The sequence below is a fragment of the Oncorhynchus keta genome, chromosome 1, assembly GCF_023373465.1.
Source record: "Oncorhynchus keta strain PuntledgeMale-10-30-2019 chromosome 1, Oket_V2, whole genome shotgun sequence".
Lineage (NCBI taxonomy): Eukaryota > Metazoa > Chordata > Actinopteri > Salmoniformes > Salmonidae > Oncorhynchus > Oncorhynchus keta.
The window spans coordinates 11,166,175-11,193,100 of NC_068421.1; the positions used below are offsets into that span (position 1 = coordinate 11,166,175).

The 26,926-nt window shown below is 46.0% G+C and overlaps 1 protein-coding gene across 1 annotated transcript; it reads left to right on the plus strand.

The window, feature by feature from the left end:
- Window positions 1-1,728: 1,728 nt before the first annotated feature.
- Window positions 1,729-25,720, plus strand: LOC118373397 (vomeronasal type-2 receptor 1). The gene is made up of 12 exons (XM_052500891.1): window positions 1,729-2,039; window positions 2,586-2,877; window positions 3,582-3,824; window positions 4,187-4,378; window positions 4,506-4,813; window positions 4,887-5,007; window positions 5,433-5,660; window positions 9,563-9,686; window positions 14,061-14,221; window positions 14,566-14,761; window positions 15,416-15,851; window positions 24,259-25,720. Exons 1-12 carry the CDS (start codon window positions 1,798-1,800, stop codon window positions 24,572-24,574), a joined length of 2,859 nt encoding a protein of 952 aa, XP_052356851.1. The 5' UTR covers window positions 1,729-1,797; the 3' UTR covers window positions 24,575-25,720.
- The last annotated feature ends 1,206 nt before the right edge of the window (window positions 25,721-26,926 follow it).

A 26,926-nucleotide genomic window follows, 5' to 3' on the forward strand; every position in this document is an offset into this window, starting at 1 on the left:
CAGGCTCAGAATCTTGAGGCAGGCTCAGAATCTTGAGGCAGGCTCAGAATCTTGAGGGAGGCTCAGAATCTTGAGGAGGCTCAGAATCTTGAGGCAGGCTCAGAATCTTGAGGAGGCTCAGAATCTTGAGGAGGCTCAGAATCTTGAGGCAGGCTCAGAAGAGGCTCAGAATCCTGAGGGAGGCTCAGAATCTTGAGGAGGCTCAGAATCTTGAGGCAGGCTCAGAATCTTGAGGCTCAGAATCTTGAGGAGGGCTGAGGAGGCTAAGAATCTTCTTGAGGCAGGCTCAGAATCTTGAAGGAGGAATCTTGAGGAGGCTCAGAATCTTGAGGGCAGGCTCAGAATCTTGAGGGCAGGCTCAGAATCTTGAGGGAATCTTGAGGAGGCTCAGAATCTTGAGGCTCAGGAGGCTCAGAATCTTGAGGCAGGCTCAGAATCTTGAGGCAGGCTCAGAATCTTGAGGGAGGCTCAGAATCTTGAGGGAGGCTCAGAATCTTGAGGGAGGCTCAGAATCTTGAGGGAGGCTCAGAATCTTGAGGGAGCGCTGCTGCTCTAGTAGATCTTTGACCGCGTTTATCTTTCTGTTTTGGCTGCCTATTGGCTACTTACAGTTGGCCCATAAAAACAGATAAGGACTTATCCTTACTGAATGCGTCACCTCAGGTGAGTGTCTAGGGTATAGCGTTGGGGACAGTTCCATCACGATAGGGCAATAAATCAACTATATTTGTCATGTATTGTAAAATGTATAACCCATATCTGCATATCCAACTGCTTCTGTTCTGGCGCAGTCCCTGCTCTTCAGAACCCAGGTTGGAGACTCTGTTTTAATGTTGCTTATTTATTTAGGACATTTTTAGGACATAAAAACATGTAAGTCTACTTCATTAAATATGTATTGTAATGGTGTGCGTTTTATTACAATAAATTATACATTTGGGTTTCAGTAGGCTTAAAGTGTCAACTCGAGAAGCCACCTGTTTGTGCAAACTGAACACCGCCAGCGATACTGTCCCACCGGTGTCTCTCCACCGCGGGGGTTCAGGTGTTTCTCTCCCTGATGATTGAAGGACAAGTGTCGACAAGTTCAGACTCACGGCAGCGAGAGACCCAGAGGACGCTTCGGAATAAACGATACAGTATGCCGAGGTAATTACTGAGCATTACGGCCAATGTCCCGTGAGCGCTCATTCGCATCTCCAGTGCAGATCACCACATGGTGCTGCCAATTAAATCAGAGCCCCGTGGCGCTGTGTGTTATGTCGTTAACATGAATACAGACAGACAATCACATGCCAGACAATTCATTTGTACTTTATTTTGAATTTTCTAACTCATAATTAGGCGTCCCACTTTACACAAGGTTATTTAGCCTACACTTCCACTGTCATGTGTCCTTCATTTATAACTTTGTAATTTTGATTAGAAGGCCAAAAATGCAAAACCATATAGGCTAATATAAAGTAATGCAAGCGACACAATATATATTTTAACACTAAGGCGCATATAGCCTAGGCCTATAATCTGCTCAATTCTTAGTTATTATTTTTATTAGACACATTTAATGTAATTATTTTCATGAATTTATTACAGTCAATAATGTTCATAATCTATGAACCGCAACAGTCCTTTTTGTTTATCTCATGTCTCCATGAAGAGGCTGTTTTGTCAAATTATGTTATGCAACACTGCCGATAGTCATCTCCTGAGATTTGGCAGAGGCACCTGCTTGTACCGATGCTGTTTCTTCAGAGCCCGACACTGTGAACAAGCTACTTTATACCACACGTTCACATCATGGATAATACTGGATTCAGTTGGAAATACCGGTTACTGTGTGGATTATGTGCTTTTCTCCACTTTCACGCGTCCATCTCGGCGGAGTCCACCTGTAAACTGAAGGCCAAGTTTAACCTGAACGGCTACAGGAACGTAGATAAGAAAAAGGTGGTCGTGGGAGGGATGTTTCCCGTTCACCGCCGCATCGCCTCAGCCAATACCAACAGCTCCTCGGTGCCGCTGTCCCTGGGATGCGAGGGGTGAGTACCGGTGAATATTTCGTGTCATGGGATACAATCACATTATATTACTCAGGAGTTTAAGGCAGTTAAACTGGATTGCGAGGTGGACAGAGTGACGGTGTGAATGTGGGAACATTTTCGAAATTAGAGTAAGTTAGTCCTGTTGTATTTCAAATATTATGTGAATGTTATTTAGAACCAGAACATTCTGGGAATTGCTTCTCGACTGAGTCACCCCCCTCCTCCTCCCCTCAAGGTCCTGCTCCCTCATCCAATCGGTGACTCAACAATCACCATCATCCCTAAACTCTCCCTACAGCCCCCTAGATCTGAACTGCTCCTATATTAGTCAATAAACTAAATTATGATGATCTTGGCTTGTTGTCATTCCACCAATATTGTGATCGTTTGTCGCACTCTAGTGGCGGCGTAATGCAACTTCACTACCTTTTATAATATATTGCATATACAGCACTATTCAAGATGGTAACTACTACTATTATTACTATTTCTAACTCTTTCCCATCATCATTATCACCGTCATCATCATCACTTCTCATCCAGGTTTAACTTCCGGACGTTTCGTTGGACTCAGACAATGCTCTTCGCCATTGATGAGATCAACAAGCGGACAGACCTCCTCCCCGACACGGACCTGGGATATGTCATCTACGACTCCTGTTTCACCATCTCCAAGGCTGTGGAGGGCACCCTCACCTACCTGACGGGGCAGGAAGAGGCCGTGCCCAACTACCGCTGTGGCACAGGGGCTCCCCTGGCCGCTCTAGTGGGGGCTGGGGGGTCAGACCTGTCCATCGCCACCGCACGCATACTGGGACTCTACTATTTCCCCCAGGTATCTCTGTCTATCTACATATTAATACATACAATACTCTCTCTTCACTGCAGCTCCTATATCTATCTAGGTGTGGTGTGGCCTAATCCAGTGGACATTTTCCTCTCCCTCTCTCCTCCCTCTCTCACCCTCTCTCCTCTCTCTCCCTCTCCTCTCCTCTCTCTCCTCTCTCCTCCTCTCCTCTCTCTCTCTCTCTCTCTCTCTCTCTCTCTCTCTCTCTCTCTCTCTCTCTCTCTCTCTCTCTCTCTCTCTCTCTCTCTCTCTCTCTCTCTCTCTCTCTCTCTCTCTCTCTCTCTCTCTCTCTCTCTCCCTCTCTCTCTCCTCTCTCTCTCTCTCTCTCTCTCTCTCTCTCTCTCCTCTCTCTTTCCTCTCTCTCTCCTCTCTCTCTCTCTCTCTCCTTCTCTCTCTCTCTCTCTCTCTCCTCTCTCTCTCTCTCTCTCTCCCTCTTTCCTTCCTCTCTCCTCTCTCTCTCCCTCTCTCCTCCCTCTCACTCTCTCTCTCTCTCTCTCTCTCTTCCTCTCTCTCTTCCTCTCCTCTCTCTCTCTCTCTCTCTCTCTCTCTCTCTCTCTCTCTCTCTCTCTCTCTCTCTCTCTCTCTCTCTCTCTCTTCTCTCTCTCTCCTCTCTCTCTTTCTCTCTCTCTTTCTCTCTCTCTCTCTCTCTCCCTCTCCCTCTCTCTCTCTCATCCTTCTCTCCTCGTCTCTAGGTGAGTTACTCGTCGTCCTGCTCTGTGTTGGACAGTAAGTTCCAGTTTCCCACCTTTCTGAGGACCATCCCCAACGACGTCTACCAGTCTGAGGCAATGGCCCGCCTGGTGCTGCACTTTGGGTGGACCTGGGTGGGAACCATCGCCGCGGACGACGACTATGGGAAGTATGGCATCAAGGCCTTCAAGGAACAGGTGGAGGAGGCTGGGGTCTGCATCTCTTTCTCTGAGACTCTGCCCAAGGTGACCGGTTACTGTTTCCATTACATCACAGCCCTCAGTGTCTCTCTCTGTCTCTGTTTCTGCCTCTCTTCTTCTCTCTCTCTTCTCTCTCTTCTTCTCTCTCTTCTCTCTCTTCTTCATTCTCTTCTTCTCTCTCTTCTTCTCTCTCTTCTTCTCTCTCTTCTTCTCTCTCTTCTTCATTCTCTTCTCTCTCTTCTTCTCTCTCTTCTTCTCTCTCTTATTCTCTCTCTTATTCTCTCTCTTCTTCTCTCTCTTCTTCTGTCTATTTCCCCTCAATTTCTCTCCATCAATTTGCTTTTACCATACACAAGTTAATAAAGATTTGGAACCCCGTCCTCCCTACTGTTTCCTGTCCTGTGCAGGTGAGCTCTCCAGAGGACATCCGGCGTATTGTGGAGACGGTGGTGGAGTCGACCGCTAAAATCATTGTTGTGTTCTCCTCTGATGTGGACCTGAGCCCTCTGATCCAGGAGCTGATCCAACACAATGTCACCAACCGCACCTGGATCGCCAGCGAGGCCTGGGTCACCTCCGCACTCATCAACCAGCCTGGGGTGAGGGGGTCAACTAATGGTTAGGTTCAACCAGGGGTCACAGGGACGATAGAATTAGAGTCAGCAGAGTGACCATTTTTATTCGAAAACGGTGTTCCCTGATATGTTGGGTGTTTTCTGTGTCCAGGTGAGTTCATTGCTGGGCGGTACCCTGGGATTCGGTCTGAAGCGTGCTGAGATCCCCGGTCTCCAGCGTCACCTGCTAAACATAGACCCCTACTCCAACCCGCTCACTGAGGAATTCTGGGAAACGGCGTTCAACTGCACGCTGGACTACGGCCGGGCTCTGAGGCTGGCGAAAACAGCAGTGGGGGGCAACACAAGCCTGTCCAGGGCAGTCAGAGGGGTGCCTGAGGGTCTGTGTTCGGGACAGGAGTCCCTGGGGAAACTGAATAATACCTACTCTGACGTGACCCAGCTACGCATCACATACAGGTAGATATGATGATGATGATGATGACGACAGTGATAGCGATGATGATGATGATGACGATATAATGTATTACAGTGTGTATAAGGCTGTGTACACTGTGGCCCATGCCTTGCATAACATGGAGATCTGTGAGCCTGGCCAGGGGCCCTTCAACAACAACAGCTGTGCTGACATCACCAAATTTGAGCCTTGGCAGGTCAGTCTGTGTGTCTGTCTGTGTCTGTCTGTGTGTGTGTGTCTCTGTGTCTGTATGTATGTATGTATGTATGTCTGTATGTATGTATGTATGTATGTATGTGTGTGTGTGTCTGTGTGTGTGTGTGTGTGTGTGTGTGTGTGTGTGTGTGTGTGTGTGTGTCTGTGTCTGTGTGTGTGTGTGTGTCTCTGTGTGTGTGTGTGTATGTATGTATGTATGTATGTGTGTGTGTGTGTGTGTGTGTGTGTGTGTGTGTGTGTGTGTGTGTGTGTGTGCATCCATAGTGTGGAGACAATGATGGTGTGTGTGTGTGTGTGTGTGTGTGTGTGTGTGTGTGTGTGTGTGTGTGTGTGTACATTTGTAGTTGCATCTTGGGTGTAACCGCTGTAGGTTTAATATGATCCATCTTCTCCTTTCTCCTCTAGTTGATGTACTACCTGAAGAACGTGTGGTTCCACGTCCCCCACACCAAAGAACCTTTATTCTTCATGGACGGAGATGTGGACGGCTACTATGACATCATAAACTGGCAAGTGAAAGGTGACGGGGAGATCTCCTACGTGACGATTGGCCAATTCAACAGCACAGTAGCCCCAGATGCCATGATGACTATCGACAATGCATCCATAGTGTGGAACAATGATGAGCTGGAGGTCAGTGAGATACTGTAGTGAGAAGACAAAGACAGTGATATGTGTGTACCCTGTCTATCTGACTGTCTCCCTTCCTGTCTATCTGACTGTCTCCCTTCCTGTCTATCTGACTGTCTCCCTTCCTGTCTATCTGACTGTCTCCCTTCCTGTCTATCTGACTGTCTCCCTCCCTGTCTATCTGACTGTCTCTCCTCCCTGTCTATCTGTCTGTCTCTCTCCCTGTCTATCTGACTGTCTCTCTCCCTGTCTATCTGACTGTCTCCCTCCCTGTCTATCTGACTGTCTCCCTCCCTGTCTATCTGACTGTCTCCCTCCCTGTCTATCTGACTGTCTCTCTCCCTGTCTATCTGACTGTCTCTCTCCCTGTCTATCTGACTGTCTTTCTCCCTGTCTATCTGACTGTCTCCCTCCCTGTCTATCTGACTGTCTCCTTCCCTCCCTGACTGTCTCCCTCCCTCCCTGTCTATCTGACTGTCTCATTCCCTCCCTAGCTGACTGTCTCCCTCCCTGTCTATCTAACTGTCTCTCTCCATGTCTATCTGGCTGTCTCTCTCCCTGTCTATCTGACTGTCTCTCTCCCTGTCTATCTGACTGTCTCCCTCCCTGTCTATCTGACTGTCTCTCTCCCTGTCTATCTGACTGTCTCCCTCCCTGTCTATCTGACTGTCTCTCTCCCTGTCTATCTGGCTGTCTCCCTCCCTGTCTATCTGACTGTCTCTCTCCCTGTCTATCTGACTGTCTCCTCCCTGTCTATCTGACTGTCTCTCTCCCTCCCTGTCTATCTGACTGTCTCTCTCCCTCCCTGTCTATCTGACTGTCTCCTACCCTCCCTATCTGACTGTCTCCCTCCCTGTCTATCTAACTGTCTCCTTCCCTCCCTCGCTGTCCCCTCCCTGTCTAGCTGTCTCCCTCCCTCCCTGTCTCCTTCCTCCCTGACTGTCTCTCCTTCCCTCCTATCTGACTGTCTCCTTCCCTCCCTAGCTGTCTCCCTCCCTCCCTGTCTATCTGACTGTCTCCTCCCTGTCTATCTGACTGTCTCCTCCCTCTATCTGACTGTCTCCCTCCCTCCCTGTCTATCTGACTGTCTCCTTCCCTCCCTGACTGTCTCCTTCCCTCCCTGACTGTCTCCTTCCCTCCCTAGCTGTCTCCCTCCCTGTCTATCTGACTGTCTCTCTCCCTGTCTATCTGGCTGTCTCCTCCTCCCTGTCTATCTGACTGTCTCCTCCCTGTCTATCTGACTGTCTCCCTCCCTGTCTATCTGGCTGTCTCTCTCCCTCCCTGTCTATCTGACTGTCTCCCTCCCTCCCTGTCTATCTGACTGTCTCCCTCCCTGTCTATCTGACTGTCTCCCTCCCTGTCTATCTGACTGTCTCCTCCCTCCCTATCTGACTGTCTCCCTCCCTCCCTAGCTGTCTCCCTCCCTCCCTGTCTATCTGACTGTCTCCCTCCCTGTCTATCTGACTGTCTCCTTCCCTCCTGTCTCCCTCCCTCCCTGTCTATCTGACTGTCTCCTTCCCTCCCTGACTCTCTCCTTCCCTCCCTGACTGTCTCCCTCCCTCCCTGTCTATCTGACTGTCTCCTTCCTCCATGACTCTCTCCTTCCCTCCCTGACTGTCTCCTTCCCTCCCTAGCTATCTGTCTCCCTCCCTGTCTATCTGACTGTCTCCCTCCCTGTCTATCTGACTGTCTCCTTCCCTCCTGACTGTCTCCCTCCCTCCCTGTCTATCTGACTGTCTCCTCCCTGTCTATCTGACTGTCTCTCTCCCTGTCTATCTGACTGTCTCCTCCCTGTCTATCTGACTGTCTCTCTCCCTGTCTATCTGACTGTCTCCCTCCCTGTCTATCTGACTGTCTCCTTCCCTCCCTGACTGTCTCCCTCCCTCCCTGTCTATCTGACTGTCTCCTTCCCTCCCTGACTGTCTCCCTCCCTGTCCTCCCTGACTGTCTCCCTCCCTGTCTATCTGACTGTCTCTCTCCCTGTCTATCTGGCTGTCTCTCTCCCTGTCTATCTGACTGTCTCCTCCCTGTCTAGCTGACTGTCTCCCTCCCTGTCTATCTGGCTGTCTCCCTCCCTCCCTGTCTATCTGACTGTCTCTCTCCCTCCCTGTCTATCTGACTGTCTCCCTCCCTGTCTATCTGACTGTCTCCTCCCTGTCTATCTGACTGTCTCCTCCCTCCCTCCCTGACTGTCTCCCTCCCTCCCTAGATGTCTCCCTCCCTCCCTGTCTATCTGACTGTCTCCCTCCCTGTCTATCTGACTGTCTCCTTCCCTCCCTGTCTCCCTCCCTCCCTGTCTATCTGACTGTCTCCTTCCCTCCCTGACTCTCTCCTTCCCTCCCTGACTGTCTCCCTCCCTCCCTGTCTATCTGACTGTCTCCTTCCTCCATGACTCTCTCCTTCCCTCCCTGACTGTCTCCTTCCCTCCCTAGCTGACTGTCTCCCTCCCTGTCTATCTGACTGTCTCCCTCCCTGTCTATCTGACTGTCTCCTTCCCTCCCTGACTGTCTCCCTCCCTCCCTGTCTATCTGACTGTCTCCCTCCCTGTCTATCTGACTGTCTCTCTCCCTGTCTATCTGACTGTCTCCCTCCCTGTCTATCTGACTGTCTCCCTCCCTGTCTATCTGGCTGTCTCCTCCCTCCTGTCTATCTGACTGTCTCCCTCCCTGTCTATCTGACTGTCTCCTCCCTGTCTATCTGGCTGTCTGTCTATCTGGCTGTCTCCCTCCCTCCCTGTCTATCTGGCTGTCTCCCTCCCTCCCTGTCTATCCGACTGTCTCCTCCCTGTCTATCTGACTGTCTCCTTCCCTCCTCTGCTGTCCCCTCCCTCCCTATCTGCTGTCTCCTCCCTCCCTGTCTATCTGACTGTCTCCTCCCTGTCTATCTGACTGTCTCCTCTCCCTCCTGTCCTGACTGTCTCCCTCCCTCCCTGTCTATCTGACTGTCTCCTTCCCTCCCTGACTGTCTCCTTCCCTCCCTGACTGTCTCCCTCCCTCCCTGTCTATCTGACTGTCTCCTTCCCTCCCTGACTGTCTCCTTCCCTCTCTGACTGTCTCCTTCCCTCCCTAGCTCTCTTCCTCCCTGTCTATCTGACTGTCTCCCTCCCTGTCTATCTGACTGTCTCCTCCCTCCATGTCTATCTGGCTGTCTCCCTCCCTCCCTGTCTATCTGACTGTCTCTCCTCCCTGTCTATCTGACTGTCTCCCTCCCTGTCTATCTGACTGTCTCCCTCCCTGTCTATCTGACTGTCTCCCTCCCTCCCTGTCTATCTGACTGTCTCCCTCCCTCTCTATCTGACTGTCTCCCTCCCTGTCTATCTGACTGTCTCCCTCCATGTCTATCTGGCTGTCTCCCTCCCTCCCTAGCTGTCTCCCTCCCTCCCTGTCTATCTGACTGTCTCTCTCCCTGTCTATCTGACTGTCTCTCTCCCTGTCTATCCTGTCTCTCTCCCTCCCTGTCTATCTGACTGTCTCCCTCCCTCCCTGACTGTCTCCCTCCCTCCCTGACTGTCTCCCTCCCTCCCTAGCTGACTGTCTCCCTCCCTGTCTATCTGACTGTCTCCTTCCCTCCCTATCTCTGTCTCCCTCCCTGTCTATCTGACTGTCTCCTTCCTCCCTGACTCTCTCCTTCCCTCCCTGACTGTCTCCTTCCCTCCCTAGCTGTCTTCCTCCCTGTCTATCTGACTGTCTCCCTACCTGTCTATCTGGCTGTCTCCCTCCCTCCCTGTCTATCTGACTGTCTCCTACCCTCCCTATCTGACTGTCTCCCTCCCTCCCTATCTGACTGTCTCCCTCCATGTCTATCTGGCTGTCTCCCTCCCTCCCTGTCTATCTGACTGTCTCCTACCCTCCCTATCTGTCTCCTACCCTCCCTATCTGACTGTCTCCCTCCATGTCTCCCATCAGACTCCGAGATCAGTGTGCAGTGAGAGCTGCCAGCCTGGTACCAGGAAGGGGATCAGGCAGGGGGAGCCCGTCTGCTGCTTCGACTGCATACCCTGTGCCGACGGAGAGATCAGCAACACCACAGGTGATGTATCATTGTGGTCACCTTATCAATCCCTAACAGAGCTTTATTACCACTGCACTCATTTGCACTAGTTTACTCCATGTGTAACTCTGTGTTGTCTGTTCCCACTGCTTTGCTTTATCTTGGCCAGGTCGCAATTGCAAATGAGAACTTGTTCTCAACTAGCCTACCTGGTTAAATAAAGGTGTTCTCAACTAACCTACCTGGTTAAATACAGGTGTTCTCAACTAGCCTACCTGGTTAAATAAAGGTGTTCTCAACTAGCCTACCTGGTTAAATAAAGGTGTTCTCAACTAGCCTACCTGGTTAAATAAAGGTGTTCTCAACTAGCCTACCTGGTTAAATAAAGGTGTTCTCAACTAGCCTACCTGGTTAAATAAAGGTGTTCTCAACTAGCCTACCTGGTTAAATAAAGGTGTTCTCAACTAGCCTACCTGGTTAAATAAAGGTGTTCTCAACTAGCCTACCTGGTTAAATAAAGGTGTTCTCAACTAGCCTACCTGGTTAAATAAAGGTGTTCTCAACTAGCCTACCTGGTTAAATAAAGGTGTTCTCAACTAGCCTACCTGGTTAAATAAAGGTGTTCTCAACTATGTCTAGCCTACCTGGTTAAATAAAGGTGTTCTCAACTAGCCTACCTGGTTAAATAAAGGTGTTCTCAACTAGCCTACCTGGTTAAATAAAGGTGTTCTCAACTAGCCTACCTGGTTAAATAAAGGTGTTCTCAACTAGCCTACCTGGTTAAATAAAGGTGTTCTCAACTAGCCTACCTGGTTAAATAAAGGTGTTCTCAACTAGCCTACCTGGTTAAATAAAGGTGTTCTCAACTAGCCTACCTGGTTAAATAAAGGTGTTCTCAACTAGCCTACCTGGTTAAATAAAGGTGTTCTCAACTAGCCTACCTGGTTAAATACAGGTGTTCTCAACTAGCCTACCTGGTTAAATACAGGTGTTCTCAACTAGCCTACCTGGTTAAATAAAGGTGTTCTCAACTAGCCTACCTGGTTAAATAAAGGTGTTCTCAACTAGCCTACCTGGTTAAATAAAGGTGTTCTCAACTAGCCTACCTGGTTAAATAAAGGTGTTCTCAACTAGAACCTACCTGGTTAAATAAAGGTGTTCTCAACTAGCCTACCTGGTTAAATAAAGGTGTTCTCAACTAGCCTACCTGGTTAAATAAAGGTGTTCTCAACTAGCCTACCTGGTTAAATACAGGTGTTCTCAACTAGCCTACCTGGTTAAATACAGGTGTTCTCAACTAGCCTAACTGGTTAAATAAATGTGTTCTCAACTAGCCTACCTGGTTAAATAAAGGTGTTCTCAACTAGCCTACCTGGTTAAATAAAGGTGTTCTCAACTAGCCTACCTGGTTAAATAAAGGTGTTCTCAACTCGCCTACCTGGTTAAATAAAGGTGTTCTCAACTCGCCTACCTGGTTAAATAAAGGTGTTCTCAACTAGCCTACCTGGTTAAATAAAGGTGTTCTCAACTAGCCTACCTGGTTAAATAAAGGTGTTCTCAACTCGCCTACCTGGTTAAATAAAGGTGTTCTCAACTAGCCTACCTGGTTAAATAAAGGTGTTCTCAACTAGCCTACCTGGTTAAATAAAGGTGTTCTCAACTAGCCTACCTGGTTAAATAAAGGTGTTCTCAACTAGCCTACCTGGTTAAATAAAGGTGTTCTCAACTAGCCTACCTGGTTAAATAAAGGTGTTCTCAACTAGCCTACCTGGTTAAATAAAGGTGTTCTCAACTAGCCTACCTGGTTAAATAAAGGTGTTCTCAACTAGCCTACCTGGTTAAATAAAGGTGTTCTCAACTAGCCTACCTGGTTAAATACAGGTGTTCTCAACTAGCCTACCTGGTTAAATACAGGTGTTCTCAACTAGCCTACCTGGTTAAATACAGGTGTTCTCAACTAGCCTACCTGGTTAAATAAAGGTGTTCTCAACTAGCCTACCTGGTTAAATAAAGGTGTTCTCAACTAGCCTACCTGGTTAAATAAAGGTGTTCTCAACTAGCCTACCTGGTTAAATAAAGGTGTTCTCAACTAGCCTACCTGGTTAAATACAGGTGTTCTCAACTAGCCTACCTGGTTAAATACAGGTGTTCTCAACTAGCCTACCTGGTTAAATAAAGGTGTTCTCAACTAGCCTACCTGGTTAAATAAAGGTGTTCTCAACTAGCCTACCTGGTTAAATAAAGGTGTTCTCAACTAGCCTACCTGGTTAAATAAAGGTGTTCTCAACTCGCCTACCTGGTTAAATAAAGGTGTTCTCAACTAGCCTACCTGGTTAAATAAAGGTGTTCTCAACTAGCCTACCTGGTTAAATAAAGGTGTTCTCAACTAGCCTACCTGGTTAAATAAAGGTGTTCTCAACTAGCCTACCTGGTTAAATAAAGGTGTTCTCAACTAGCCTACCTGGTTAAATAAAGGTGTTCTCAACTAGCCTACCTGGTTAAATAAAGGTGTTCTCAACTAGCCTACCTGGTTAAATAAAGGTGTTCTCAACTAGCCTACCTGGTTAAATAAAGGTGTTCTCAACTAGCCTACCTGGTTAAATAAAGGTGTTCTCAACTAGCCTACCTGGTTAAATAAAGGTGTTCTCAACTAGCCTACCTGGTTAAATAAAGGTGTTCTCAACTAGCCTACATGGTTAAATAAAGGTGTTCTCAACTAGCCTACCTGGTTAAATAAAGGTGTTCTCAACTAGCCTACCTGGTTAAATAAAGGTGTTCTCAACTAGCCTACCTGGTTAAATAAAGGTGTTCTCAACTAGCCTACATGGTTAAATAAAGGTGTTCTCAACTAGCCTACCTGGTTAAATAAAGGTGTTCTCAACTAGCCTACCTGGTTAAATAAAGGTGTTCTCAACTAGCCTACATGGTTAAATAAAGGTGTTCTCAACTAGCCTACATGGTTAAATAAAGGTGCTCTCAACTAGCCTACATGGTTAAATAAAGGTGCTCTCAACTAGCCTACCTGGTTAAATAAAGGTGTTCTCAACTAGCCTACATGGTTAAATAAAGGTGCTCTCAACTAGCCTACATGGTTAAATAAAGGTGTTCTCAACTAGCCTACCTGGTTAAATAAAGGTGTTCTCAACTAGCCTACCTGGTTAAATAAAGGTGTTCTCAACTAGCCTACCTGGTTAAATAAAGGTGTTCTCAACTAGCCTACCTGGTTAAATAAAGGTGCTCTCAACTAGCCTACCTGGTTAAATAAAGGTGTTCTCAACTAGCCTACCTGGTTAAATAAAGGTGTTCTCAACTAGCCTACCTGGTTAAATAAAGGTGTTCTCAACTAGCCTACCTGGTTAAATAAAGGTGTTCTCAACTAGCCTACCTGGTTAAATAAAGGTGCTCTCAACTAGCCTACCTGGTTAAATAAAGGTGCTCTCAACTAGCCTACCTGGTTAAATAAAGGTGCTCTCAACTAGCCTACCTGGTTAAATAAAGGTGTTCTCAACTAGCCTACCTGGTTAAATAAAGGTGTTCTCAACTAGCCTACCTGGTTAAATAAAGGTGTTCTCAACTAGCCTACCTGGTTAAATAAAGGTGTTCTCAACTAGCCTACCTGGTTAAATAAAGGTGTTCTCAACTAGCCTACCTGGTTAAATAAAGGTGTTCTCAACTAGCCTACCTGGTTAAATAAAGGTGTTCTCAACTAGCCTACCTGGTTAAATAAAGGTGTTCTCAACTAGCCTACCTGGTTAAATAAAGGTGTTCTCAACTAGCCTACCTGGTTAAATAAAGGTGCTCTCAACTAGCCTACCTGGTTAAATAAAGGTGTTCTCAACTAGCCTACCTGGTTAAATAAATGTGTTCTCAACTAGCCTACCTGGTTAAATAAAGGTGTTCTCAACTAGCCTACCTGGTTAAATAAAGGTGTTCTCAACTAGCCTACCTGGTTAAATAAAGGTGTTCTCAACTAGCCTACCTGGTTAAATAAAGGTGTTCTCAACTAGCCTACCTGGTTAAATACAGGTGTTCTCAACTAGCCTACCTGGTTAAATAAAGGTGTTCTCAACTAGCCTACCTGGTTAAATAAAGGTGTTGTCAACTAGCCTAACTGGTTAAATAAAGGTGTTCTCAACTTGCCTACCTGGTTAAATAAAGGTGTTCTCAACTAGCCTACCTGGTTAAATAAAGGTGTTCTCAACTAGCCTACCTGGTTAAATAAATAAAGGAGAAATAAACAAATAATACAAAATAATAAAACTGTGCAGCAGAGTTGGTTTGAATTGAGTCCACGGTTGTTGTTGTTTAAAAAAAAATGATATGTAGCTTGAAGGATATTCTAACAACTTTGTTAGATTGTTTCTGTTTCTGTGTGTTAGACTGACCTGACATCTTCTCTGCCTCCTCTGTCAGACGCCAGGGAGTGTATCCAGTGCACTGAGGATTACTGGTCTAATGCGGCCCGAGACACCTGCGTCCCCAAGACCATCGAGTTCCTGGACTTCAGTGAACCTCTGGGCATCACACTCATAGTGATATCAGCCGTTGGAGCGCTGATCACCCTGGCTGTGGGGGTGTGTAGCCAAAGGCAGCAAAAACTAGTGGAATATTGGGGAATAGGGTGTTATTGGAGATTTGTCTGTTGGAATTACGAGGAGACATAATTACAGTAAATCGGGTAGTATTCACTGCCATTTATGACAGACAACCTGAAGTGTATAAGGGTTTGGGTCAATTCGTATTGAAGTCACTCAGGAACTTTAAAAAAAATACATTTTCTCCTTTTCAGTTTATTGAGAAATCCTTGAATATGGAATTTGTGAAAAATGTTGGAATTGGAATTTCAGTTTACTACCTGAATTGGGTGACTTCAATTCGAAAGGACCCCAATCCTGGTGTGTATAATATTCTACTTCAGATGGTCTTCCTGGTCAACCTGGGTACTCCACTGGTGAAGGCCAACGACCCCATACTGAGTTTCTCCCTGCTGTTCTCCCTGGTGGTGACGTTCCTGTCCTCCATCGTCTTCCTGGGAGAGCCCCAGCCCTGGAGCTGCATGACCAGCCAGGTGGGCCTGGCCCTGGGGTTTTCCCTCTGCCTCTCCTCCATCATGGGTGGGTCAAAGTGTCTCCCTGCCTCTCTCTCTCTCTCTCTCTCTCTCTCTCTCTCTCTCTCTCTCTCTCTCTCTCTCTCTCTCTCTCTCTCTCTCTGTCTCTACCTTCTCTCTCTCTCTACCCTCTCTCTCTACCTCTCTCTCTCTACCTTCATCTCTCTCTACCTCTCTCTCTCTCTCTCTCTCTCTCTCTCTCTCTCTCTCTCTCTCTCTCTCTCTCTCTCCTCTCATCTCTCTCTCCTCTCTCTCTCTACCTCATCTCTCTCTACCTTCATCTCTCTCTACCTTCATCTCTCTCTCTCTCTACCTTCTCTCTCTCTCTCTACCTTCTATCTCTCTCTCTCTCTCTCTCTACACCTCTCTCTCTCTCTCTCTCATTCTCTCTCTCTCTCTCTCTCTCTCTCTCTCTCTCTCTCTCTCTCTCTCTCTCTCTCTCTCTCTACCTTCATCTCTCTCTATCTCTCTCTCTCGCTCTCGCTCTCGCTCTTGCTCTCTCTCTCGCTCTCCAAATCCAGACTTTAGCGGCTAGTCTAGCCCTTAAGGAATCATTGGCTGTAAATGACATGATGGATACTCAGTGGCTACAGTAGAGTACAGCTCTTACCACATTGCTCACACAAACCTCCCCTTTAACCCTGATGACGTGTTGTTCTAGGTAAGGCTGCAGTCCTTATGCTCAGGGCCCGGGTTCTGAAGGCTGCCAGGTCCAAGGCCAAAGCCACTGCCAAGGCTGCAGCTCAGGCCGCCGCCGCTGACACCAGCCCTGATGTCATTGTCACCAATGGCAACATCAACAACAACAACAACGCCGTAACCGCTGGCAACCCCGATGTGGACTCTCTCCGTCCCGCCCACCAGAGGGTCCTGGCTGCCATAGCAACACTGATCCAGGCCGTGGCGTGCGCGGTGTGGCTCGTCATCCTGCCACCGCACCCAGTGAAAAACACGGCGGCGCAGAACATCAAGATCATCCTGGAGTGTGACCAGGGTTCTGTGGTCTTCATCTGCTGTGTCTTCGGCTACGACATCCTGCTGGCCCTGTTGGCCTTCGTCTTCTCCTTCATAGCACGCAAACTGGAAGACAACTTCAGGTAGCTAGTCACCTTCATAGCACACAAACTGGAAGACAACTTCGGATAGCTAGTCACCTTCATGGCACACAAACTGAAGGACTCCTTTGGGTAGCTAGTCACCTTCATGGCACACAAACTGAAGGACTCCTTCGGGTAGCTAGTCACCTTCATGGCATGCAAACTGAAGGACTCCTTCGGATAGCTAGTCAACTTCATGGCACGCAAACTGAAGGACTCCTTTGGGTAGCTAGTCACCTTCATGGCATGCAAACTGAAGGACTCCTTCAGGTAGCTAGTCACCTTCATGGCACACAAACTGAAGGACTCCTTTGGGTAGCTAGTCACCTTCATGGCATGCAAACTGAAGGACTCCTTCGGGTAGCTAGTGGACCTGGAACTTACTTAGCTTAGCATTTTAAAGACTTGGCTAGCTGTAGGCTAAGAGCTAACATAGACGTTAAGCTAACATAACTTTGCAACTTAACTTATTATAACTGTTAGGTTATAATTTTCAGAGTAAATAACTCACGGACACTAGAGAGGCTTACCCAATTCTTCCCAAAGGGTCGATACAGCTGGATTCAGACAAAACAACATTACACACAAGCACTGATATTTAACCCTTTCTCCTAGGCTGAGACTCCTCCTCCAGATAGTGATATCTGTTCTTCCTCACTTCATCTAACCTGACCTCTACACCAAAGTGCTCACTCCTCCCCAACTCAAGGCTGTCATGGTGACTGGTACCAGACTGTGTCTCTTCTCCTCCCAGAGGATCCCTGATGTCTTCACAGTGACATATCCTGACATAATGTAAACGTTATACATTCCCCTCTCTCCCTCAGTGACATACCCTGACATAATGTAAACGTTATACATTACCCTCTCTCCCTCAGTGACATACCCTGACATAATGTAAACATTATACATTCCCCTCTCTCCCTCAGTGACATACCCTGACATAATGTAAACGTTATACATTCCCCTCTCTCCCTCAGTGACATACCCTGACATAATGTAAACGTTATACATTACCCTCTCTCCCTCAGTGACATACCCTGACATAATGTAAACGTTATACATTCCCCTCTCTCCCTCAGTGACATACCCTGACATAATGTAAACGTTATACATTACCCTCTCTCCCTCAGTGACATACCCTGACATAATGTAAACGTTATACATTACCCTCTCTCCCTCAGTGACATACCCTGACATATCCTGACATAATGTAAACATTATACATTCCCCTCTCTCCCTCAGTGACATACCCTGACATAATGTAAACGTTATACATTACCCTATCTCCCTCAGTGACAGTGACATATCCTGACATAATGTAAACATTATACATTCCCTCTCTCCCTCAGTGACATATCCCTGACATAATGTAAACGTTATACATTACCCTCTCTCCCTCAGTGACATATCCCTCTCTCCCTCAGTGACATATCCTGACATACCCAGTGACATAATGTAAACGTTATACATTCCCCTCTCTCCCTCAGTGACATACCCTGCCATAATGTAAACGTTATACATTACCCTCTCTCCCTCAGTGACATATCCTGACATAATGTAAACGTTATACATTCCCCTCTCTCCCTCAGTGACATATCCTGACATAATGTAAACGTTATACATTACCCTCTCTCCCTCAGTGACATATCCCTCTCTCCCTCAGTGACATATCCTGACATACCCTGACATAATGTAAACGTTATACATTCCCCTCTCTCCCTCAGTGACATATCCCTGACATAATGTAAACGTTATACATTACCCTCTCTCCCTCAGTGACATATCCCTCTCTCCCTCAGTGACATATCCTGACATACCCTGACATAATGTAAACGTTATACATTCCCCTCTCTCCCTCAGTGACATACCCTGACATAATGTAAACGTTATACATTACCCTCTCTCCCTCAGTGACATATCCTGACATAATGTAAACGTTATACATTCCCCTCTCTCCCTCAGTGACATATCCTGACATAATGTAAACGTTATACATTACCCTCTCTCCCTCAGTGACATATCCCTCTCTCCCTCAGTGACATATCCTGACATACCCTGACATAATGTAAACGTTATACATTACCCTCTCTCCCTCAGTGACATATCCCCTCTCCCTCAGTGACATATCCTGACATACCCTGCCATAATGTAAACGTTATACATTCCCTCTCTTCCTCAGTGACATATCCTGACATACCCTGACATAATGTAAACGTTATACATTCCCCTCTCTCCCTCAGTGACATACCCTGACATAATGTAAACGTTATACATTACCCTCTCTCCCTCAGTGACATACCCTGACATAATGTAAACGTTATACATTACCCTCTCTCCCTCAGTGACATACCCTGACATAATGTAAACGTTATACATTACCCTCTCTCCCTCAGTGACATACCCTGACATAATGTAAACGTTATACATTCCCCTCTCTCCCTCAGTGACATACCCTGACATATCCTGACATAATGTAAACGTTATACATTACCCTCTCTCCCTCAGTGATATACCCTGACATAATGTAAACGTTATACATTACCCTCTCTCCCTCAGTGACATACCCTGACATAATGTAAACGTTATACAGTTCTAAGCTCTCCACCTGTCTCCCCTACACATCCCCAAAACCATCGAACTCCTACATCCATCTAACTCCTACATCCATCGAACTCCTACATCCATCGAACTCCTACAGCCATCTAACTCCTACATCCATCTAACTCCTACATCCATCTAACTCCTACAGCCATCTAACTCCTACAGCCATCTAACTCCTACATCCATCTAACTCCTACATCCATCTAACTCCTACATCCATCTAACTCCTACATCCATCTAACTCCTACAGCCATCTAACTCCTACAGCCATCCAACTCCTACATCCATCTAACTCCTACATCCGTCTAACTCCTACATCCGTCTAACTCCTACATCCATCTAACTCCTACAGCCATCTAACTCCTACATCCATCTAACTCCTACATCCATCTAACTCCTACATCCATCTAACTCCTACATCCATCTAACTCCTACATCCATCTAACTCCTACATCCATCTAACTCCTACATCCATCTAACATCCTACATCCATCTAACTCCTACATCCATCTAACATCCTACATCCATCTAACTCCTACATCCATCTAACTCCTACATCCATCTAACTCCTACATCCATCTAACTCCTACATCCATCTAACTCCTACATCCATCTAACTCCTACATCCATCTAACATCCTACATCCATCTAACTCCTACATCCATCTAACTCCTACATCCATCTAACATCCTACATCCATCTAACTCCTACATCCATCTAACATCCTACAGCCATCTAACTCCTACATCCATCTAACATCCTACAGCCATCTAACTCCTACATCCATCTAACTCCTACATCCATCTAACTCCTACATCCATCTAACATCCTACATCCTACAGATAAGCATTAACTTGTGATGTAAAAACGAATCTCGTTCACAGTTAGACACTCTCCTTATGAGTATAACAATGGTCTAAGTTTCACCCAGAATCTAACATAACATATATTACCATTGCGTAACTTATGATTGACTATCTAAGGGTGTTTTCACATATAGTCCTCTTTACTAGAATGGATCTCAGTCCTCTTTAAAGTGAACTCTGGGGTAAAAACAAACAAAATAAGCAGAAGAACTCATGTCTTTGTGTTCACACTGCCTTTTGCCTTTGAATGAGGACTCAACTCTTCTGACAGTGCCCTTCAGCTATGTTCTCTTTACATTCTCATAGCTTTGTTCAGGAAGGAACCAAGATCTTTTTCCAACATTCACTCTGGGTTTTGACAAAGTGCAGGACGAGCCTTTCAATCAGAATACGTTGTCGGCACAGCTAGATGTACCTACGTACATTTTGGAAGCTAATAGATTACAATTGATCATGTCTCATATTTTAACTAAATGCAATCAGAAGATATTATTAACATGTATACTGTATTGCTAACAGAATAAATAGCAATAGAATTAACTGCAGAATAAATAATGCTGTAACTGAAAATGGTATACGGTCCCTTTAAGAGCTAGATTAGACGTTCTACCCTATGTTGTGATTCAGCACACATTTTGGTGAGGGTTTATGACGGGGGGGGGTGCAGTAGTCTTGTGTGAGGAGTTATAACAGTAGTATAGTGTGAGGGGTTATATCAGTAGTCTAGTGTGAGGGGTTATAACAGTAGTCTAGTGTGAGGGGTTATAACAGTAGTCTAGTGTGAGGGGTTATATCAGTAGTCTAGTCCAGGGGTTATAACAGTAGTCTAGTGTGAGGGATTATAACAGTAGTCTAGTGTATGGGGTTATCCAGTCTAGTGTGAGGGGTTATACAGTAGTCTGGTGTGAGGGGTTATACAGTAGTCTAGTGTGAGGGGTTATAACAGTAGTCTAGTGTGAGGGGTTATAACAGTAGTCTAGTGTGAGGGGTTATAACAGTAGTCTAGTGTGAGGGGTTATAACAGTAGTCTAGTGTATGGGGTTATAACAGTAGTCTAGTGTGAGGGGTTATAACAGTAGTCCATGTGAGGGGTTATAACAGTAGTCTGGTAAGGGGTTATAACAGTAGTCTAGTGTGAGGGGTTATAACAGTAGTCTAGTGTTAGGGGTTATAACAGTAGTCTAGTGTGAGGGGTTATATCAGTAGTCTAGGGGTTATAACAGTAGTCTAGTGTGAGGGGTTATATCAGTAGTCTAGTGTGAGGGGTTATATCAGTAGTCTAGTGTGAGGGGTTATATCAGTAGTCTAGTGTTAGGGGTTATAACACTAGTCTAGTGTGAGGGGTTATAACACTAGTCTAGTGTGAGGGGTTATAACAGTAGTCTAGTGTGAGGGGTTATAAACAGTCCATCTAGTGTGAGGGTTATATCAGTAGTCTAGTGTTAGGGGTTATAACCTACATCCAGTGTGAGGGGTTATAACACTAGTCTAGTGTGAGGGGTTATAACAGTAGTCTAGTGTGAGGGGTTATATCAGTAGTCTAGTGTGAGGAGTTATAACAGTAGTCTAGTGTGAGGGGTTATAACAGTAGTCTAGTGTGAGGGGTTATAAGAGTAGTCTAGGGGTTATAACAGTAGTCTAGTGTGAGGGGTTATAAGATAGTCAGGGGTTATAACAGTAGTCTAGTGTGAGGGGTTATAACAGTAGTCTAGTGTTAGGGTTATAACAGTAGTCTAGTGTGAGGGGTTATAACAGTAGTCTAGTGTGAGGGGTTATAACAGTAGTCTAGTGTGAGGGGTTATACAGTAGTCTAGTGTGAGGGGTTATAACAGTAGTCTAGTGTGAGGGGTTATAACAGTAGTCTAGTGTGAGGAGTTATAACAGTAGTCTAGTGTGAGGGGTTATAACAGTAGTCTAGTGAGGGGTTATAACAGTAGTCTAGTGTGAGGGGTTATAACAGTAGTCTAGTGTGAGGGGTTATAACAGTAGTCTAGTGTGAGGGGTTATAACAGTAGTCTAGTGTGAGGGTTATATCAGTAGTCTAGTGTGAGGGGTTATAACAGTAGTCTAGTGTGAGGGGTTATAACAGTAGTCTAGTGTGAGGGGTTATAACAGTAGTCTAGTGTGAGGGGTTATAACAGTAGTCTAGTGTGAGAGGTTATAACAGTAGTCTAGTGTGAGGGGTTATATCAGTAGTCTAGTGTGTGGGGTTATAACAGTAGTCTAGTGTGAGGGGTTATAACAGTAGTCTAGTGTGAGGGGTTATAACAGTAGTCTAGTGTGAGGGGTTATAACAGTAGTCTAGTGTGTGGGGTTATAACAGTAGTCTAGTGTGAGGGGTTATAACAGTAGTCTAGTGTGAGGGTTATAACAGTAGTCTAGTGTGAGGGGTTATAACAGTAGTCTAGTGTGAGGTGTTATAACAGTAGTCTAGTGTGAGGGGTTATAACAGTAGTCTAGTGGGAGGGGTTATAACAGTAGTCTAGTGTGAGGGGTTATAACAGTAGTCTAGTGTGAGGGGTTATAACAGTAGTCTAGTGTGAGGGGTTATAACAGTAGTCTAGTGTGAGGGGTTATAACAGTAGTCTAGTGTGAGGGGTTATAACAGTAGTCTAGGGGAGGGGTTATAACAGTAGTCTTGAGGGGTTATAACAGTAGTCTAGTGTGAGGGGTTATAACAGTAGTCTAGTGTGAGGGTTATAACAGTAGTCTAGGGGAGGGGTTATAACAGTAGTCTAGTGAGGGGTTATAACAGTAGTCTAGTGGGAGGGGTTATAACAGTAGTCTAGTGTGAGGGGTTATAACAGTAGTCTAGTGTGAGGGGTTATAACAGTAGTCTAGTGTGAGGGGTTATAAAGTAGTCTAGGGGAGGGGTTATAACAGTAGTCTAGTGTGAGGGGTTATAACAGTAGTCTAGTGTGAGGGGTTATAACAGTAGTCTAGTGTGAGGGGTTATAACAGTAGTCTAGGGGAGGGGTTATAACAGTAGTCTAGTGAGGGGTTATAACAGTAGTCTAGGGGAGGGGTTATAACAGTAGTCTAGTGTGAGGGGTTATAACAGTAATCTAGGGGAGGGGTTATACAGTAGTCTAGTGTGGGGGTTATAACAGTAGTCTAGTGTGAGGGGTTATAACAGTAGTCTAGTGTGAGGGGTTATAACAGTAGTCTAGGGGAGGGGTTATAACAGTAGTCTAGTGAGGGGTTATAACAGTAGTCTAGGGAGGGGTTATAACAGTAGTCTAGTGTGAGGGGTTATAACAGTAGTCTAGGGGAGGGGTTATAACAGTAGTCTAGTGTGAGGGGTTATAACAGTAGTCTAGGGGGAGGGGTTATAACAGTAGTCTAGTGTGAGGGGTTATAACAGTAGTCTAGGGGAGGGGTTATAACAGTAGTCTAGGGAGGGGTTATAACAGTAGTCTAGGGGAGGGGTTATAACAGTAGTCTAGTGTGAGGGGTTATAACAGTAGTCTAGGGGAGGGGTTATAACAGTAGTCTAGGGGAGGGGTTATAACAGTAGTCTAGTGTGAGGGGTTATAACAGTAGTCTAGTGTGAGGGGTTATAACAGTAGTCTAGTGGAGGGGTTATAACAGTAGTCTAGTGGGAGGGGTTATAACAGTAGTCTAGTGTGAGGGGTTATAACAGTAGTCTAGTGGGAGGGGTTATAACAGTAGTCTAGGGGGAGGGGTTATAACAGTAGTCTAGTGTGAGGGGTTATAACAGTAGTCTAGTGTGAGGGGTTATAACAGTAGTCTAGTGTGAGGGGTTATAACAGTAGTCTAGTGTGAGGGGTTATAACAGTAGTCTAGTGTGAGGGGTTATAACAGTAGTCTAGTGTGAGGGGTTATAACAGTAGTCTAGTGTGAGGGGTTATAACAGTAGTCTAGTGTGAGGGGTTATAACAGTAGTCTAGTGTGAGGGGTTATAACAGTAGTCTAGTGTGAGGGGTTATAACAGTAGTCTAGTGTGAGGGGTTATAACAGTAGTCTAGGGGAGGGGTTATAACAGTAGTCTAGTGTGAGGGTTATAACAGTAGTCTAGTGTGAGGGGTTATAACAGTAGTCTAGTGTGAGGGGTTATGTCAGTAGTCTAGTGGGAGGGGTTATAACAGTAGTCTAGGGGAGGGGTTATAACAGTAGTCTAGGGGAGGGGTTATAACAGTAGTCTAGTGTGAGGGGTTATAACAGTAGTCTAGTGTGAGGGGTTATAACAGTAGTCTAGGGGAGGGGTTATAACAGTAGTCTAGTGGGAGGGGTTATAACAGTAGTCTAGTGTGAGGGGTTATAACAGTAGTCTAGTGGAGGGGTTATAACAGTAGTCTAGGGGAGGGGTTATAACAGTAGTCTAGTGTGAGGGGTTATAACAGTAGTCTAGGGGAGGGGTTATAACAGTAGTCTAGGGGAGGGGTTATAACAGTAGTCTAGTGGAGGGGTTATAACAGTAGTCTAGTGTGAGGGGTTATAACAGTAGTCTAGTGTGAGGGGTTATAACAGTAGTCTAGTGTGAGGGGTTATAACAGTAGTCTAGTGTGAGGGGTTATAACAGTAGTCTAGTGTGAGGGGTTATAACAGTAGTCTAGTGTGAGGGGTTATAACAGTAGTCTAGTGTGTGGTGCTGGAATAATGACAAGTCATCCTGGGAAGCTTTGCGTTCACATGGTCCTAAAAAAAAACACGGAATTCAAGCGAACCGAACCCGGAACACCTCTCGAAGATGGTCTCTGTTCGATTCACTTTTGGGGCTCCTTTGAGGGGTCAGAGTTCCTTTAGTAGTGTTCACACCGCACACAAAAAATTCAGCGAACCGCAAAATTCTCAAAATAAATTGTCTGAAAGGGACCAAGTGCGAGAACACCCTGAGAGTTGTTGCGCTCATTTGAATTTCATTTTGTTACTTGCTTTAGACCATTTTTAAACTTGTTGGGGTTTCTTGATTCCAGTGAGGCGAAGTGCTTGACCTTCGGCATGCTGGTGTTCTTCATCGTGTGGAGCTCCTTCGTCCCAGCCTATCTCAGTACACGTGGTAAGTTCATGGTGGCCGTGCAGATCTTTGCCATCCTGGCGTCCAGCTTCGGCCTGCTAGCCTGCATCTTCCTACCCAAGTGCTACGTCCTGCTGGTCAAGCCCGAGTTCAACACGGAGGATATGATGCGGCCGCGTTCCAAACCACGTGACGGGTCTGGGACAGGGACCTCGGCCTCGCTTGCTACGGTGGCCACTGAAGTTCAAGCTACGACAGGCAATGTTGATTATTAGGGTTAGGGAGGGACGCACAAACACACACAAACACACACTATGGGCAGACAAAAACACTCATCTGGAAGCACACTAGGGCCAGTGATACAGGACACGTTGCACTAACTAGGGACGAATCAGCATTTCATTGTGGAGTCTGTTTCCTAGTTTCCTGTGATGTCATAACACTCTATGTAGTTTTTTTACTAATGTATACCAATGGAGTTCTGAGAGAGTAGGACTTACAACCAAACACAGAGCTGCAACAGAGAGATATCTATGCTCACATGGATATATATGGTAGATGGATAGGTCCCGTCCTTATGATAACTATATATTTGACTTTATTAATGTTGTCCTGATTTTTTTTTGTATTTTTTTATGAATTAGTTTGAGCCTTAGTTCGTTTTTTTTTTAAACAGTCATTGCTGCGCTGGCTTGCTATGGTGGTAGAAATACACTGTATTTGTGAGATCATCTGAGATGTCTCAGAAAGGTGGCCGTTAAAAATGTATTTGTTGTCAAAATGTCACCTTTTGTACTGTGAATTTAGAGGGATTTTCATTTAATTAGCCTTTATATCATATTTGTATAGGCACATCAATGTCTGAATGTTTCTGTATAGGAATCTGCATAAGTAGCCTAGTGATCATTGGATCATCCCCACTGATTGGATGGATCATCCCCACTGATTGGATGGATCATCCACACTGATTGGATGGATCATCCACACTGATTGGATGGATCATCCACACTGATTGGATGGATCATCCCCACTGATTGGATGGATCATCCACACTGATTGGATGGATCATCCCCACTGATTGGATGGATCATCCCCACTGATTGGATGGATCATCCCCACTGATTGGATGGATCATCCCCTCTGATTGGATGGATCATCCCCACTGATTGGATGGATCATCCCCTCTGATTGGATGGATCATCCCCTCTGATTGGATGGATCATCCCCACTGATTGGATGGATCATCCACACTGATTGGATGGATCATCCACACTGATTGGATGGATCATCCACACTGATTGGATGGATCATCCACACTGATTGGATGGATCATCCCCTCTGATTGGATGGATCATCCCCTCTGATTGGATGGATCATCCCCACTGATTGGATGGATCATCCCCACTGATTGGATGGATCATCCTCTGATTGGATGGATCATCCCCACTGATTGGATGGATCATCCTGATTGGATGGATCATCCCCTCTGATTGGATGGATCATCCCCACTGATTGGATGGATCATCCCCTCTGATTGGATGGATCATCTGATTGGATGGATCACACATCCCCACTGATTGGATGGATCATCCCCTCCATCCCCTCTGATTGGATGGATCATCCACACTGATTGGATGGATCATCCCCTCTGATTGGATGGATCATCCCCTCTGATTGGATGGATCATCCCCACTGATTGGATGGATCATCCACACTGATTGGATGGATCATCCACACTGATTGGATGGATCATCCCCACTGATTGGATGGATCATCCACACTGATTGGATGGATCATCCACACTGATTGGATGGATCATCCACACTGATTGGATGGATCATCCCCACTGATTGGATGGATCATCCACACTGATTGGATGGATCATCCCCTCTGATTGGATGGATCATCCACACTGATTGGATGGATCATCCACACTGATTGGATGGATCATCCACACTGATTGGATGGATCATCCCCACTGATTGGATGGATCATCCCCACTGATTGGATGGATCATCCCCACTGATTGGATGGATCATCCCCACTGATTGGATGGATCATCCCCACTGATTGGATGGATCATCCCCACTGATTGGATGGATCATCCACACTGATTGGATGGATCATCCACACTGATTGGATGGATCATCCACACTGATTGGATGGATCATCCCCTCTGATTGGATGGATCATCCCCTCTGATTGGATGGATCATCCCCACTGATTGGATGGATCATCCACACTGATTGGATGGATCATCCCCACTGATTGGATGGATCATCCACACTGATTGGATGGATCATCCACACTGATTGGATGGATCATCCACACTGATTGGATGGATCATCCACACTGATTGGATGGATCATCCCCTCTGATTGGATGGATCATCCCCTCTGATTGGATGGATCATCCCCACTGATTGGATGGATCATCCACACTGATTGGATGGATCATCCCCACTGATTGTAAATGTTTTCGTAGGGAAGTAAAGATGTATTGTTAACATGGCCTGCCTGTCCTTTATTTGACTTGAACTTTACTTGCTTTCCTTTACTGAAAGTGTATTGTAAAGTAGGGATCTTGTTACAGTGGTGGGCAATGAGCCAACGAGAGGCAGGTAGGCT